General features: G+C 39.0%; 1 protein-coding gene across 1 annotated transcript in view; it reads right to left on the reverse strand.

Annotated features, from left to right (window-relative positions):
* Nucleotides 1-520: 520 nt before the first annotated feature.
* Nucleotides 521-18731, reverse strand: part of MGLL (monoglyceride lipase) — a 102888-nt gene continuing 84677 nt past the window's right edge. Inside the window, exons 6-8 of the mRNA XM_063291702.1 lie at nucleotides 15597-15686; nucleotides 6189-6404; nucleotides 521-4079 (exon numbers count right to left, since the gene is read on the reverse strand). Of these exons, the coding sequence (XP_063147772.1) occupies nucleotides 3945-4079; nucleotides 6189-6404; nucleotides 15597-15686 (441 nt within the window). The 3' untranslated portion in view covers nucleotides 521-3944. The remainder of the gene's footprint in view (nucleotides 4080-6188; nucleotides 6405-15596; nucleotides 15687-18731) is intronic.

The following is an 18731-nucleotide window of genomic DNA, read 5'->3' on the forward strand; positions in this document are numbered from 1 at the left end:
TCTGGGACAGTGGGCAGCATTATGTGTCTTAGGGGAGCAGGACTGCCCCAACAGGTATGACTCTGCCAAAGTAGCTGAATTTCCTTATGGTTCAGCCTCTTATTTCAGACATATCCTCTAGTCCACACGAGTCTGCTGAAAGCCAAATATAATTTCTAATAATTCTTTCTATATTGCTTCAGAGCTCAGGAGCTACAGCAGATACCCCCTCAACAAAGTTATTCAAAGGCACTGATCTTTGAACTTCTGACTGTAGGAAGGAACCAACAAAGTTGCATACTGCCTTATGTGTAGGTGTTTCCTTTTTTAAGTGTCTGCTGTCCAGAGTAAGCAGTACTGGCCTAGATTTATTTCACTATAGCTGAAATCCCAATAAATTTGAACAGGTAAAGAATTAAACTAACCTGTACATCTTTGGAATAATCTGTCATGATTGCCTTGAACCCTTTTGTTTCTATACAGTCTCTTGCTACACACACAGTATAGCTGGACCTTTTTTTTAAAGGCCTAACCCCCCCACCCCACCCCACCCCACCCAAGAGACACTTTAGGTCATCCTCAGCCCTGCTCATGAAATGGGGAAAGGACCGTCCTCTCAAGTTACAGCAACTTCCCCAGATGTGGTGTGCAGGACCTTTCTTTTGTGCTATGGAATGATCTGTAAAATCCACAACCAAGAATTAATTCAGGCCTGTCACTTTAGGCACCTGTGATGATTTGCACAAGCAGGTACAAAACAGGCAACTGTTATTCTTACTGAGCTTCTCTTGCAGACTCTTATGACATGTTAAGCATTACAGAGATACAGTATGTTAGCCATGTGTGGAGATCCAGATGTGAAGGGAGAAATGTGATTCAGCACGTGAATAGGCATGCATGTAACAGCTCTTGGGAATACCTTAAGTGTGTCTTTTCCTAGGCAGGTCTTAGCTGCAGAACCAAGGGCAGTGGCAGAAGTCCAGGAAAACATGGCTACTTCAAGTTTTTCCTAATAGGTGCTATATGTGGGACCACACATGATCCACATTTTGCCTACCAGCTCCAGATCTCTCCAAGCCCTATTAAGCATCTGCTACTTACATTTTTACTAGAGGAAGGAGTAGAGCTTATTAAAATAGATCCACCATATATCTGGGCTGCAGAAATGCAGAATGATCACAGGGTAACAGCACTGAGCTCTTTATTTCGCTGCCATCTAATAGTAATTTGCATTTTTGCACCTCAACTATGATATGACTACTTAAAAATAGGTATGAGGATGCCCATGAACATGCAAAGTTGTTTTTCAAGGTGGAATGTTAAACTGTTCTGACTGAGCAGCTGATCTGAGCAGCTCTACAGATCATGGGCTCAGTTAAAAACCTCTAGTGCTAATGCTGTGTTATTCTCCTACTCCAAAACTGGAATAGCAGCCAGACAGAGATTTCTAAGACCTGCATAGCTGCATGCATTAGTGTAGCCCTCTAGGGGGAGAACTGGTTTCCAGAAGGACACACCATATTTTCAGGACAGTGTGTAGTATTTTTTGCAATGCCTCAGAAAGATCTTATTAAAAATGGGAGCACAGGTTAGAAAGCTGCTTTTTTCCCCATTGTCTTTGGGTTACTTACTAGTGTCTACACTACCTGCTGTGCTCTGATGTTCAAGTGAATTAATGACTATATCAGGGCTTATAAATCAGCCACTTACTTGGTTTCTGGGCTGAATAAGAATCATGTCCAAGTAACCAGGTACAGAAGCTTTGATAAATTGCAAAGGAAACAATTCTCTCCCCTCCAACTTCTCCTCATCCCACCTAGATACTTAAGCACATCTGGACAGGTAATTTTGTCAATTAAGAACTTTGCAGATTTCATGCAATTACTAATTTTGTATTCTAGCATCCATCAGGCCACAATTCCCTTTCCAATTCACACCAGCCACTTCAGTTGGAATATTTGAAGGATACCTCAAATATTACATCTTTCCTACACAGAAAGCATACACAGGCAACAAAATCATGAGAACCCCATGCCTGATGGTTGCACATAGAATTACTGCTTATTGGGAAAAACAGCTGCCTAGTTCTGTAGAGCATCAGGTTTTCCATGGAGAAAATTCACACATTTTGAAGCAGCCTGTAAATTGTACTAAATAGTCTCATGCAAAAAATGTGTAAGGACAATGAAAAAATTGGATTATCAGAAGACTCACCAGATTATTTTACAAGAGATAATAATGTGATTTTTCCCAACAAAAGAACTGCATGAAAGTGCTACTTGCTGCATAGCAAGTATTTGATTACAGTGGGCAGCTCCCTCATGTTTTTCTAGTGTCGCTGTCCTTAGCTAATTAAGGACTAGCTAGTCACAATTAAGGCTGAAACCTCAACATCAGCTGAAATTGAGATTGCACACAGCTGCCTTGTCCCATTCAAAAGTGCACCAAATCTGGGTGTCTAGGCTGCAGAACTCTAAATGACCACTAGATGGAAGCAAAGAGATGCAGAAAACTATCTCTACCGTCTTCTAAGGGTTGTAAGGATCTGGTTGCCCTAATTAAATTCCTCCATGAACATCTTAGTCTTCTGCTGTAAATCCTATACAATAATTGGCTTTCCTCAACGATTTTCAGCAGTTATCTTCTCTGCTGATTAAATGCTATTTGGAACTTTGCCTGCAGCTGCTGAAATAGCCCTTTTTCTTAGCCTACTGTACCTCTGCTGCAAAAATCCAGACACCCTCTAGATGGCAGTAGTCAGCATTTCTGTATCTCTTTGGATTCTTGCAGCCCAGTTATGTTAGGCCTACTCTTTCTTCCTCTTTGGTTCCTTTCCTTCCAAGAGCACCAGTGGCTGGCCTCCTTCTAAGTCAGAGTAGGAGCAAGAATTTGAGAACCGAGGAAAAGCAACACTTATTTATTTCCCGGTTTTCAAGTGGCAATGGCATTCTGTATATAAAAAGGCAGTTCTCTGGCATAAAAGCTATTAGGCAAAGGAATGGCCGTCTCGGCATCTATTCCATATTGTACTCCTTTATTCCTCCTCCGGGTATCTTTGAGCAACCTACAGAAACTTTATATATTATTTCTCTCTTAAATATAACTTTCAGTTTTATACTTTAAGTTATCTGTAACACAGGTAACAAAAAAAGCAGCCCCAATAAGTATTTACAGTTCTTGCATTGAAAACCATTTGGCTTCTGGAAGCAGCAGCAGATCTTCAATGCTTTAGGACTTCTAGATACACTATTTTACATACTCTCATTCCTCCATGGTGTCAGCTCTGGGGCTAAACGTTAATGGTCTGAGTCCAAACTACACCCTTTCAAAGTGCAAAACTGTGCTGTTTCTATCATTTAATGGTCTCTTCTTTCAAGACCCTTTGGGGGCTTGCTTGGGGAGAAATCCTGTGGCCAGACTATTGGAATACGTGTTTTGAATGCTATGAGATGTTTTGAATTCGTTTGTGAAAAGGCTCCACTCTCAACTCAGCCTCCTAATCTTACCTGTATCTGTCAAAGACTTGGGCCTATTAGTAGACTTGAAAGTTTTCAAAGTTCAGGAGGGAAGAATTAAAATCTGGCAAGAGTAAAAATGGAACATCATGGAAGATGCCAAACTTTGAAACATTCCAAAAATTATTGCAGTATAAAAAATTACCTCAGCACCTCAGGAACTCCTTGGGAAAACCAAAAACCAGGTTTGGTGAAAGACTTGACCATGTTCTTTAATAAAATGGCACACTCAGCTGATGTCCTTGCTAGCATTTTCCTCTGTAGAGTAACTGCTTTAAATGGAGCATGGCATTCTCCTCCCATCCCACACCAGATAACAGCAATTTCTGGTAAAAAAATAACTTAATTCAGGAGCCCCTATAAGACTTTTCCCCTCAAAGAGAGGCTGTTAAAAGAGAAAAGAAAAAGAACTTCCCTTCCCAGTGTACCCCCACCACCAGACACAGGGTTTCAGAGTGGCTTTTGCTTAGATTGGTGGGCTTCCTCAGCTGCTTTCTGGCCAATCCATGCTTCTATTTCTTTAAAAACAGAAGTAGTCACATCAGGAAGCTCTTTGTGGAGGGCATGGAAGGCTTCATCATATACCTGCAGAACACAAGAAAGGAAGTTGAAGGCACAATATATCCATGGGACACCCTGCAAGCTACTATTGATAGACCCATCTTCCTATATATACCTTTCATGCCCTCTAGCAGTTCTGGCCATAGCTTATCCTATATTCTACCCATCAGCCCATTTTTAAAGTTATTATTTTTAATTAGGGAGCCAGCTTGACTTGAAGACTTTACATGTATTTGTAAACAGTTTTCAGATGCTTGTGTTAGGAAACAATATAAATATATATTTATTAATACTAATGGCTTGGTGTAGTAGTTAAAGACACCGGCCCAGAAGCCAGGAGACTATGAATTCTAGTCTTGCCTTAGGCCCCCAAGCCAGCTGGGTAACTTTGCGCCAGTCACACTCTCTCAGCCGTAGGAAGAAGGCAATGGCAAGCCACTTTCAAAAACGTTTCCAAGGAAACCGCATGAACTTGTTCATGTAGTCGTTGGGAGTTAAAACTGAGTAAGAATTTTTGCTTATTAGGAAGACTGGATTAACACCTTAAAATATTTTAATCACAAGCCTTCCCCTAGTTCTCAGATGTGTTGCATGACACTGCTAAGCAGTACCAACAAAGATACAAACCCTTTTTAATCTTTTTCCATCGCAACTACTTTTAGTGACCATGAATTGAATACTCTGGGGCTTAGATGCAGAATTTCACTGGGCATTGCCCCTTTTATAATATTTATGCTGATATTTATAAAGCCTTTGTAATAGCTCAGAAAATCCTGCTTTTTTGCTGGAAGAAATATGTAAATCCCTCAAATATCTGATTAATAAAATTAAGTGTTATTGACATTTAAAAAATTTTTTATATCCCATTAAGTATTGTATTCCTTATTTTCACTGTTCTGTATATGCTTCCCCTCATGTAGGACACTGAGACAGAGATAATAATAGATCAATCAACTTTTAATATGTTGCATCTACAATTTTTTCCCATTCCTTCCTTCTATGTGTTTCACTCTGGTGTCCTTTATTTACACCCATGCACAGATACTGGTTTTTCTAATATCTCCATCCTTTTCTCTTTTGATTTGGTGTTTCCTGTCTGGAATGCCCATTTACCATTAGTCAGTAGACTCACAATAACCTTCTGTCCTCAGTGATTCTATGAAAAATAACCTGATTCTGTTCCTCATCTACAGAAAACACTGAATATTTGTTCATCCACTTACTTACAGTATTGCCCCGTCTTCTTATATAAATCTCTCCTTATTCCCAAATTTCAAATAGACCCTATCTTTTGCTAATCTCCTCTGATGGTAAAAAATGAACCATTTCTGTAATTTCAAAATACATACTTCTGTCTCAATTAAAAAAAACAAACTAAATTGTGCACTGTAATACCAACTCAAATCTATAAATAAATACTTCCTGTATATAGTTGAGGGTGCCTTACATTAAAATTCAATGGAACATAAGGAACTTCTAATCATGTTTCAGAGTTTTAAACACAAGAGAAATTCTAGGGAAAATGCCTAAACATACTGTGATGTTTTCAGTGTATCCAGTTGCTTCAGCAGAGACTGGAAATTATCTGTTGGTAATACATAAATTTGAAATAACCAAGGGAATGGATCCAGCATTTTAAATAATCCTTTTTGATGCTGTGGTTCTATGCTATTTCAATGTGGGATTTTTTGGTCCTTGTATCTACTTCTGATTGAAAATTCATGTGCTAAGAAAAATTGATTAACTCACTCTACCTTCCTGAAATGCATCTTGCTTCTTTGAATTATAGATATTCCTCTGGGCATCTTCAAAGAACTGAGATCTTTACCAGTAGCCACTGCACTTGCTATTTTTGAGTGAATGTATTTCATGCTTGTCCTGCTAAAATCAGTGGGATTGCTCATCCTAGTAAATGGGCTTTGAACTATGGTGAATAGAAGAAATTGAAAGTTCTACTTGAGTCTCATCCCAAAGTTTATCTCATCTGGGCCTACTCAGTACCTGAAATGCTAAAGCATGCCTATAATCTAGGTAATTTTTTAAACATCTGCTTAGACTAATACATTCAAATCACTGAACACAGCACTTCACAAACAATAATTGTTTGATCCTGCAAAAATGAGGTAAGGTAACCTTGAGTGTTTTATCCTGACTTGGGGCAGTATCCATCAATAAGTAAGAGCCTCTGATGTCGCAGAGTTTGTCCGGTGAACCATGGAGCACCAAGATGGGGAGAATCAGTTTAGGGAGAGAGCGCTCTATTTTGGCAATGGCATTCAGTAGCTGAATGACAAAGGAGACTTTCATGCCGCCATGATAGACCAGAGGGTCTAAACGGTAAGATTCAACCTGTTGGAGTAAAACAACATTTCAGACATTTTAGACTGCAAATATTCAGCTTCTGATAAGCATTTTCTCTGCCATTTTGGAAGAGGTCCATACTTTTAAAGATGATACATTTTAATAGTCACGCACCCTTTCACGTTTGGTAAGGTTGCAAATGGGCTCCCCTTTTGAACTCAGATTTGTAACTTAATTTTTACTCTTATTTTATATGTATGTTTGTATCTGCCAGAAAACTATGTCAAAGCAATTCACAGTACAGACTATTGTGAATGACCAGGAGATGGGTGCCCACTGGTGGGTGGCAGAAGGGGATTTGACTCTCCAGACCATGCTGTTTGGCTTCCACCTCTCCACTATGCATGGTGCGCTGTGTTTTATGTGTTACGTAGTACTTCCTGCTGCACCACCCATCTTTCTGGAGGGATGCCATGATCAAGATCCTCTCCTTTAACACCAGCTTGAGAGAGAGAGAGAAATCAGGCTCTTACAGCCTGAAAAACTTAGTCACCAGTAAATCTGGCATATTGATATTAACAATGAAAAATTAAACCCTGCAGCATCACCTATAAGCTTTTAGGCATATGGCCATAGAACAATTTTCTTCTGAAGAGACAAAACGGAAGCTCCAATATGGTGATTTAAAATTTAGTTTGATTAACAGTAAGAAAAAGAAAAAACGTCCTCTTAGCCCAAGATAGGCAAATATCTGAACAATTACAACTGAGTGGAATAAAGCATTTAATGCCAATAAGATCTCAAACAGTGCTTGAAACATCAATCTTCCATAGATTACTATTATGGGGAGACTGGACCCAGATAGGCAGGATCTCAAGTTCAGATGAGTTTCAGGTTCAAGTTTTTTCACTTAGATGAAAAACAACAACAAAAACAAGCAAGCATGGAACTTGTGCAAAGACAATAAAGTTCTGTTACAAAAATCAAAAGTTAAATTCCTTGAAACAATTAGCGGATACATTCAAAATACCAGTATCCATAAAGTAGACCTTGAAAAAAGGAATTTGATTGTAAATCCTTGCCTTACAACTTTTACCGTATCTCAGAGGAGGGATTTCCCCAGCTAGCTTGTCCTGACTGATTCCTGTCTCTCTCTCACAAACTGCAACTTTCAACCAAAGTTCTAGGAGAACTTCATCAGTGCTCAACAGATCCTGTTGACTTCCTAGAGAGGTCTGTCTCATGGATCAGCTTCCCAAGACCTTTAGCTCTGCTCTCATCACAGGCCCCAGGCAGTCTACTCTCTTCACCTAAAGTCTCCCCGCTAAGCAGCCCTTATTCACTGAAGATTTTCTTGACTCTGATTCAGCACCCTTCCTCATCTCCAGGCACAGAGATCAGCTTCACTCTTCCTTAATTCCCTCCTAGTAGAGCCTTGCTTAGCTCTCTGCTTCTTCTGGAAACTAGCTCACCAAACACTGTAGTTGATTCCAGTCTCTATCTTGCTTACATTTTTCAACAGTCTTTCTTTCTCCTCTTCCAGGTGATCATTCTCCCTAGTCCTCTCACAGGTGATCTGCTTCTTTGTAACATCTCCCAACTATCTTTTTTGCCAGCAATGGCAGGCTACGGAGAACCTGCTGGGCAAATCTGGAGGAATTTCTTCCTTCTCCTCCTGGCTGCTGAAGCTCAAACTCTCCTGTTTCTCTGATCAGGCATCTGGGATATGTGTACTGGCTGTCTGGCTGCAGGCTTGCCTATCTGGCCTTCATGTAGCCCAGGTTTCTCAAGTCTGAATAAACTGGGCAGGTGGTAGTGGGGGAATGACCTGCCACGCCCTGCAGGGATGAGTGGGGCCTTGCCCATTCACTACAGAGGCAATAGCAATACAATTAAACAATTAACATCTATAAACTCTTAAATCTGCAAAATCTCCATAGGTTTCTGCTACTAATTAGGATGACATCAAATGACAAAATGTTTTGTGATGTTCCAATGCATGTATTTTTATTTGCCCCATGTCATTTTGCTTCCACATATTTCAGATCTAACCTATAGAACAATATCAACTTACATTTTATCAAATTAGCATTGATAACAAGATCAGCAACAACCCTTAAATCAAGTTTAACGTAAAGAGAATTGCTGTGCTCATGTAACATGTTATACCCACAATTTGTTCTTGTGTGTTTAAACTATCTGATACACTCATGTTCCCTTTCTTCCCTTCTCATCTGATGAGGGAGGAAATTTTGATTTAGAAAGACTTGATTTTGCATACATGATATCAGGAAAGGGGCAGGGGAAGAAAAGTAAGTTGCTAACAGAAAAAGTGTGTCTAGCTGTACATTCTCTTTTGTAGCAGGCTGGTGTACCCTGACATTTGTACTGAAATCCATTTGCCTTTTCTTCTCCAATTAAAAAAAAGTGCTGGGTTCTTCTGGCTACTTAGCAACTAGCTCCAGCCTAAGAACTGCCCAGTTGTTTGGTGCAAGCAACTCACATCTCTCACACACAGGCAACACAGCTCCAAGCTGTTTCTCTTACTAAAAAGCAACAGTTGAAGCACTCTTGAAAGAAGAAAAATCACAAAGGAGTGGGTGGTTGAATTGACAGACGTTCCCTTCCCACAGAGTGAAATAATATAGATAAATTGGTATGACGTACTCCCTTCACCACCCCCATACAAAGCCACAAATGCCAGGAGATGGCTTAATGGATTTTTTGTTTGTTTTTAACCCCAACCCTATCTTGTACTGATACTGAAAAATCTAGACTCAACGAATATATGTGCTACTTTTGAAAGTTACCAATCCAAGTACATGACATGACTGTCCAAGCAAGGGACACAGTAAAAGAACAGAAGGAAAATAGGCAAGAGATTATACTTTGGTTTTCAGTCGCTGATTTACTAAAAATATGAACATGTTTGAAATTGTCAGCAAGGCGTTGCAAATCGAGAGCTTTTGGAGAAAGGCTGTGGATGATTGATGATGATGGTGATGGTGGTTTTAATGAGGGAGGCAGGCAGGCAAGAAAAAACAAAGTCAATCTTAAAGGGCTTTCTACCTACATTTCTTCTTTTCCAGTCTTCAATCTGCATTCATTAATTCCACTAAATATCTTTTTGCCCACTTTACATAATATTAATGAACCCAGTCCAGATTTTTCATTGAAGTTTTTTACACAACTTAAAAGAAACTTAGAAAAACAGATTCTCCCTTCATTCTCAGCCACCTTTAAAGGCAGGATATTGAGAGGAATGGAAGAGACCATCACTTAATAGTAATACTCATGCTTTGTATACAGAAGATCCTCAGTGTTTCTGATCAAAAGGGCTGAGTACTACCTATGTGTAACCTCCACCTGAGACCCAATCACAGTATAGATAGTCCTCGTTTAGTGACTGCCTCATACAGCAACTGCAGTTACAACAATGATGAAAAAGTAACTTTGCAACCAATCCTCACATTTCTGACCTTCACAGGTCTGTAAAGAAAAGGAAAGCTGAAATAAGATCCTAAGCACAGTCACAGTTATTTACACAGTCACCTGTAGTTATTTACTATTATTTACCCCTGACATTTATATTTAAGAATGAGACAATCAGAACTGCACTATATGTTAAATATAACTGTACCATCCATGAATTTGTTTACATGAATTTCTTTTAATATCCAATATGCTTTTTTTGCTGCTGCAGCCCAGTAAATTGAAATTTGCAGTAAAATTTCTGTTACGACCTATATGGATCCTTTTTTGGGCAATTACACCCAAGTTTAATCACAGAAGTGCATACTTCGTTGGTGTGGTTTCATTGTATCACATTTTTTGTTTTTGATGACTCCTGCATTTCTTTTTAGATTACCTTTTAATTTTTGCTCAGAGGGCAATAATTTGCCCATTATAGGATTGCCATATCTCAGCTATAAAAATCTGGACCACCACTAGCTGAAAGCAAATAGATATATAATGCTGACTCTTCGTTACTATTTGGCAGCCACCCTAATTTTTTGTCTGGATACAGTAACTCTAAAACTAATATAATCCTGTTTCTTGACCCGGAAACACTAATTATTCTAAGAACTTACGTAACACTTCAGTGTTCTCTCTGAGCTCATATGCCAGGGTTTCTCCACCAGGGTTCTGTGGAACCCTAGGATTCCACAAGAGGTCACTAGGGGTTCCCTGGGAGATCACGATTTATTTAAAACATTATTTCAAATTCAGGCAACCTCACATTAAAGAGGTAAGTTTCATTCTTTATTTTTAGCTTAATACTGTTCATGCATATATGCAGTCCTACACATGAAACAAATATACGAATAATTTTGTAACTTCTGGCCTATATTTGAGCCTGAATGTGCAGGGGTTCACCAAGGCCTGAAAAATATTTCAAGGGTTCCTCCAGAGTCAGAAGTTTGAGAAAGGCTGTCATATGCATTATACTCTCTGCTCGTTTAGTGACCACGATCAGTTCCTTAAATCAGAAGCTAAATGGTTGCAAAGCAAACATGTGACTCGGGGTGGGGGGAGAGAGAGAGATATGCTGAGAAGAGCATAGTTGCTGTGCTCTCATTTAGACGACGTTCTCTTGGACAGTGTCCTGTGTCCTTGTTTTGCCCCCTTGCAGGGCGGAGAGATTGCCTAAACAAGCGGTATCTTCCTGAGCTGCTTTTCTCCACAGTGCAGCCCTTCCCTAAAAAGTGCTAACTGCAAGTTAACAAGCTCAGCTCTGTGACCTTGTTAGTTGATTAGAACCCTCCAGCAGGCTGTGCAGCTGCTGGAAACTGACCATATCTTAATCATTTTAACGCTTTAGGCTTTTGTTGTCAGGTGCACAGAATTTGGTTGTAAATGCATGTATGGGTCAGAAAACAATTAAAAAAAAAATTACTGTCATATTTGCAGATGGTCACTAAATGAGGTAGCTGCTAAACGAGCAGTGGTTGTATCCCAGTATTTGTTACAATCATAGTTGTTTAAAGATTTCTTATGTATTACTACCTCAAGTGTAATATAACCAGTGTAGAGTGTAATCTGTATGTATGTATGTGTGCGCACATATATGTAGGAATAGTTGTGTTCCATCTAATCTTTAACATAACTTCTATACATTTTATTATTTTCCTTTCATAGAATACACTCAGATTTTGTTTTGGCGGTTTCTAAAATCCCCTTTTAAGTCCTATCATCACTTTTCAGATATAAAGAGAGCCAGTTTGGCCCAGTGGTTAAGGCCCCAGGCTGGAAACTAGGAGACTGTGAGTTCTAGTACCGCCTTAGGCATGAAAGCCGGTGACTTTGAGCCAGTCCCTCTCTCTCTCAGCCCACGATGTCAAGCTCAGGTGACAAGCCAGTTGGTTAACAACCAACAGATCAAGATTCAGTTGATCCAAAAAAGTGGACCCTGCACCTGCGAGAAAAATGTTAGGAAGAAAAAAAAATCATTTTTGAGATATAAAAAGCTTTTTCAGTCTGATGCATTAGACCATATTTGCTCCACAAATCCATGGACTGTAGATAATGAAAGTTGTCTTGAATTTTAAGACTGCTAATGCAGTATTAGCTTTCTACTACAACTCAGTACCTGCATGGCAAACCCATGGAGGTATGGAGCCGGTGAGATGGCCATATTGTTCATAAGTGGTTAACACTAGACCAAACGAAATCATCAGACCAAACTCTCCTGCATTTTACATTTTATGGTTGTTTTTAATTGCTTTAGTTTTTTTGCTGTTTTTGTTAGTTTTTTGTTATTTGTTTATATGTGTTTTGTTTTTAATTTTGTGAGCCGCCCAGAGTCACACATGTGAGATGGGCTGCTATATATAAACTGAATAAATAAATAAACAGAAGATGATGTAATATCTTTGTTTTATCGCGTGTGACCAAAAGAGGTTCAAGAGGTCTTTACCATGATTTTGATAATCTTTGGTGTCATGGTAACCTGTCTAAGTTTTCATAAAGCTTCCTATTTCCAATCATGCTGGACACTATTCGGTATTACAGGATTTTATAATATTTTTTTGTAGACAGACACATATAAATTAATTAATAGATTAATTAACTGATAGATCTGCTGTATTATACCCTAACAAATGAAAACAAATGAAACTCCTTTTAGGGTACCATCTTAGCTGCAGCGATGTGGTTGCTCTATATATATACAGTGCCTATTCTACATCATCTTGTGACTGAATTAAAGCTTGGCAGTAGTAAGATGCGTTGCTGTGATATAAAAAGCTAAGCATTGTGTCTTCAATTATTCCACCTTACATTCACAGTGCAAGAACTGTATCTTGATTGTTTCCTAACTTAGTTTCCATCTTCAAGTTTGGTGTCTTTATGAAGTTTTTCAGATATTTCTCTAACCAAGAAAAGACCATCAGTGTGGGGAAGAAGGCATGATTCAGTACTGCAGCCACTATGCAAGTCCGTTTAACCATCTGTATGTATCTTGATTCAAATGGAAATATAATCACGATCTGGGACCATGAGTATTTTGCAACTAAAACTACAATAAAAGAGTTGGCTCCTAAGGTAGGCAAGACCTTAGGCAAGACCTCCTATCCTACAGCAATGTGGCCTTATCAAGCACTTTATTCTTTTATACAGCCTTTTTTGGCCTAGTGTCTTCCTGATGTGTCCCACTACACCTCCACGGAGTTCCATCTCATTTGAATCTCACGAGTGGTAGCCTAAGACATTCTGGAGGGCATCAGAGTGGGGAAGACTTCTCCAGCACATAACAAAAAATTTAGGTTTGGAATTATGCATCTGATTTAACTAGCAAGAAGGAAAAAAATCCATCTACATTGCAGTTCCTGCTTTGAAAAACCAAACCGCTATGAACACAAACAAATCAGGAAATTCTTGGAGAATATCCCAATGATATTTATAGAGACTAGAAATTGGTCTGCCAGATGAATATATTCAACATGTAAATAGTGGCTGTTCCCAGCACAATCTGAACTTGTATTCTGCAATGTTGAATGTGGGTGATATGAAGCTGGAGACAGATTTCAGTCAAACTGCAGATCTTCTACACATTGCTTTTTAGTAGAAAACTAAAAATAGCAGATAAAATAACATGGCATCGCAATCAAGGTCAAACTTTAGTTCTTAAATGTCTCAACAGCTGCTTTGCATAGTTCCAGGAGGATATCTGCAAGATGAATGGCTACCAGAAACACAATAGTTTATTAATCTGCTTAAAAAATACATCCAAAAGCATTTCACTACATAATTCGGCTCTTACTGCATATATATAATTTCTTGGGCATTTTTGCATAGAACTTCACCTAAACTCTCAACTGCTGATAATGGTGTAGAAAAATGCACAGCTGGACCTTGTATAAAGGCACTGCCACGCGGCTCATCTAACAACTGCCCAGAATCCTCCTTGTGGGGGGAGATGGGCAGTGATAAAAAATTTGAGAAACAAACAAACACACTTCCCATGCTGTTCCAAACTAATATTCTGAAGGGGCTGAGTCTGGTAATATAAAGATGTCCTCAGGGGAAGGGGAACAAGCAAGAAAATGTGCATTATGACATCACAATGCAAACCCTACAACTGACATTATTTCATCAGATGTCATGTATGTAAAGGCAGAATTTGTCACTATGTGACTCATCGTATTTAATCAATCAATCAACCAATGAATCTTCTGCTTTTCATTCAGGAGCTCCAGGTAGTGTACACAAAGCTAACTCTTCCCAATAACCACCCTGTGGGGCAGACTGGACTGAGAGAGTAGCTGGAACAAAGTCACCCGGTGAGCTTCTGTAACTGATGATGGACCAGAGCCTGGGTATCTGTGCTCCTTGTCCAACCTCACAGTGGCTATGGTCAAAGCCTATGAGATGATGGTTAAAAAAAAAGATAAGATTTTATTGAATCTCTACTGCTCAACAATCCCGAGAAGAAACAGCAGGCATGACATTGTTTCTGAGTTCCTAGATATTTATAACAGTAGTGTTACATAGCAGAGATGAGTCCATGTAAACTGCAGGAAAATTTAGTTACCACACGTGGATTGGCAATGAGCTAGGGCATGAGTTCAACCTACTCAAGATGGGAAACCTCCAGCCTGCATTCCTTTGGAGTATTTTTAATTTGCTTGTGGCATCTTCTCTAACTGTCCCTGTCTTTCACCTTTGTCCTCCAGCTAATTTGGAGGGAGGCTGAATACTCTTTGCCTTTTTTTATTCCACATCAACAGAACACTATCCAGCACAGTCTCCAAGACAAGCTTATTCATACGACTAGCTCTGGGATAACATCCCCAGAAAAAGTGCTTTAACTTATTTCCCCTGAAACTATTGTGTTGACCTTCACATTAAATATGTATATTAAACATATCAGACTGAACATGTTTTAGCATTTTGTTCTTGCTGCATTGCTGACATTCTGTTTGCATGTGGATGTCATACCTCTTCTTAACATTACCAACATCAGAATTTCATCAGCATACATTAATCTTAATAACAGGGCTTACCTAATCAGTAGAATAAAATTTTAAAAAACAGAAAAAAATTGGTTAGTAGGAATGTGTATTCACTACACTTCTTGACTACTGAAAATCCCAAAGTGCCATTTTCCAAATTTGTATATATTTTTATACTTGGTTAGCCGCTGAGAGTCTGGTACTTGCAGCAGCATACAAAACTGATGAGTAAATAAAAGTGTAAGTATAAATTAACATCTGCCAGTCATATACTCACCTGTGTCATAAAGATCTAAACCACTTAAATGTACTGTAATGCTTCTACATGAAGCTAAATGCCAAATCTTTTCCTCCTTCAGAAGAGCCATGGAAAAAACATGGTTGCAGTGATTCATCTCATGCTTTTTCCCCATTCTCATCCTAATACTTATCTCTAGTATCTCTAGTATGAATGGAAGCTGGCAGGTCATGCAGACTGATAGAATCAGATGTACCTCAGAGCAGATTTGGCACAAATCCATCAACCAATACAGACAATCCTTTCTGTAATTTCTCTTCCCTACATCAGAATGCTGATGCAAGTATCTGGAGAGGAGGCCATTTCAGTCTCAATATAATATTTGATTCTCTCTTTACATGTATTTTCCGCATGTTCTATTCCCTCTAGTCATATTTCCTCATTTTGCATCAAGATGGAATTGCTCACTTCTGATCTAGTCATACTGTAGAGGCAAGAGCCAAACCATCACAGGCATGACACTGACTTTCAGGGCAATACAATTCTCACCTCTTTCTTATTCCGGGAAATGACATTTGGATCAATAGATCCCAGAGACAAGTTTGGCAGGACAAAGTTAAGTACTTTAGCTGCAAATACCTGAGGGAGAAAAATATAATTAGTATCTTGGACAGCCAAGAAGAGAATTACAGAAGTCAGCTTTGCAGGTGGCAGAAACAGTTTTTTTTAGCTTAACCACTACATTATTACTGCACTCCAGCTGAGGATCTGGGCCTGAATGCCAACAAGTGGATTTATTCCAAATGTACCAAAAAGGCAGGAAAGATTCCCAGGACCATTTATAAGGGAAAGCTTGATGCAACTGGCATTATTCCCCCAAACCTCTTTGTCCAACTTTGTCTAGGACTCTCACATTTCTTCCCGACAACAGAACAAGAAGGAATCCTGGCTGAAGAAGCTGAGGCAAAGCCAGCTTTTCCACTCTTCAAGGGAAGACAGTTTTGTTTGCCAGGGTTCCTTCTAGTTGCTATTCACTTTGTATTTCAGTTTCCAACAATGAAAATTGTAGCCTGTATGATTTACAGTATAGTTCTTTAAACATGATAAACACATTCTGTAGCAGGGATACAAATAAACAGAAAAATGTGTACACATTGACTAAAGAGAACTATTCCCCACCTAGCTTCTGGGAGTTAAATACAAAAATATTAAGCTTCCTATAGCATGAAGATGCCAAAACAAGAAAAGAAAGTACTTCTAAAAATTCCATTAATAGGATTCTGTAATTGAGCCCAACACTAAATTGGCTCTGATCTTCGGAAAATTACATTCTAATTAAGTGGCCATCACTTAAAAATGGTAATAGCCAGGTAAACAAGTACTTTTCCAGGTCTGTTTTAATGGCACATCCTGCATGCAGTGATGTTTCCTGGAAAAATTAAAATGGAGTGTGTGACCTTGGTAGTCTATGAATCCATTAAATGTAATCATATCCATAACATTCTCTGATCCTCCTGCATCAAAGATGCTATGGATTGTGGGGAAAAAATACACCGCATTAATGATAAAAGAATAAAATAAAAGTTCTCCCAGAGTACACAATTTCAAAGCCGCCACAATTTCAGAGGCATTTACAGGAAATGCAAGTGACATTGTCCCAGTCGACAGAGGGCTATGTTATGAAGTGCAGCTGCTGCATCTAACAGTCCCCCTAAGACTCTCCAATTTTTTTTACCAAATTAGATTTTATTGGTTCAATACCTCCAATCCCTTTTCTTCCACTTTGCTGAACATCTAGGCTAATGAAGAGTTCTGGTCCTCATACAGTGAAACCTCAATTTATTGTACCCCAGTTTAGTGGACTGTGGAGGCAATGGACAGAATCTTTACCCGAAGTAGTGCAGGTGATTTAGGTAAATTAGCATGATTTGTGTGAATATACATCATTATGTGATAAGCCTAATCACATGAGCTGACAAATGACAAATTATATCATTTGCATAATTACACAAGTGACGTTAAGTTTGGATCTAATGGACATTCAGCCGTAATGGACATGCCTTTCTGCCTAATGGTTTATTAAATTGATGGTTCTGTAAATATTGCCTAATTATTAATTTTTGAATTTTTCAGAATATACATTCTTTAATTCTTAGTCTATGAATGCTAACATAGCCTATCCAAACAAGTTAGGAATCGGGGTGATAGAAAGGATGCTTCGTTCAGTTAATACTTCACAAATTAATGACAATGATCAATATTGGAGAGATGCCCTCCTCACAAAAATAGCTATTCATGGAATGTTTGAAAAAAGGGACTCTGTCCATATCCAACCTTTAAAAACTTAGCCAATCATATCCATGAGATAAAGCTATTGCTAATCCTGTTGTTCCTCTCAGTCCCATCAGCCTTCCTTTTTTAGGTATCTCTTGAATAAGCAAGATCACAGGAGTTAACTTGATGCTCTAACTGTAATTAGTTGTGGTAGTTATTCCATAATGATTGTCTTACATTTGCTTTGAACTGCAGCCATCCAAACCTCCCCTAAGCAAGCAGTTTCCATTAAAGCTTGGTAAGCTGCTGAACAGACAATGTGGCTATACACACAAGTTGTTGCTGTTGCTCCTGTCACAGCTGCTACCTATGTAACTTATAGGGCAGCAATCCAGATTAGGAGCAGGCAGGGGTGCACGTATAGCTCCTTTCAGCAACTCCTTAAAGAAGGTTCTTCATGAGCCCAGGGAAAAACACAGCATCTTTAAGGAGTTGCTAACAAAAGAGAGATGTAAGGGGAATCACTGATCCAAGGAAGTTCTAAAAGTTTTTCCAGTACATGGTTTAACAGATAAAGATCTAGGGAAAAGGGAGTGGAACATACAGTACTGTCGTCAGGTCTGCTTGGTTGATCTAATTCATCATAGTGTGCAATATCAGAGTAAGGTGATAATACATGGTATGGGGCATATAAGACTGTTTATAAACTATCAAGCATAGGAAAATTCTCCACAATAAAGACATGATTGTAGGCTGAGATTAAGCTCCATGCATGGTCCATACTATTAAATGATACCAGGACTAGCTTTTCCCATCCCAAGCCTAATGAATTGGCACCACCTGCTTAAAATAATTAATTTAAAAGCTAACTGTTCAAAGTGAAACTAAAGTAATTTGAAATCCCCGCCAGAAAAAACACATCCATCATTCCAGCCAACCCAATAGTACCCACTGGAGGTACAGAAGCTGAGGCCTCTAGGGTCCTAAGAGACCTCCAAAAATTGTTACCAGATTGCATTTTTAATGTGACTGAAAGGGGAAGCTGATTAACTATGTGAGAGGAGAGCAATCCTGTTAATTGCATTCAACTGGAAAGAAATTTAATTTTTGCCTTGGCCCCACCAATTGCCTTTTGGAGTGCACCCCTAGGGATAGCACTCAAAGCTAAGTGTGGCTTCCTGCCCAGAGAAAGCTGTACACTCTGTGCTAGGTTAGGAATTGTTTTAGCCATGCCTTCTGAACATGTCACAGGGCTTCGTCACTCAAACACCATAGTTTACAAACCACAAAGGGTGAGTTCACACATCAGGCTAAGCAAACTGCATTAAGATGTAGCATAGTATGGGAACTTAGCCAAAGATCATGCATCTGGAGACCAAAGGAACAAAAGCAGCTTGGGGAGAGAGATTT

The sequence above is a fragment of the Candoia aspera genome, chromosome 2 (assembly GCF_035149785.1).
Source record: "Candoia aspera isolate rCanAsp1 chromosome 2, rCanAsp1.hap2, whole genome shotgun sequence".
Classification (NCBI taxonomy): domain Eukaryota; kingdom Metazoa; phylum Chordata; class Lepidosauria; order Squamata; family Boidae; genus Candoia; species Candoia aspera.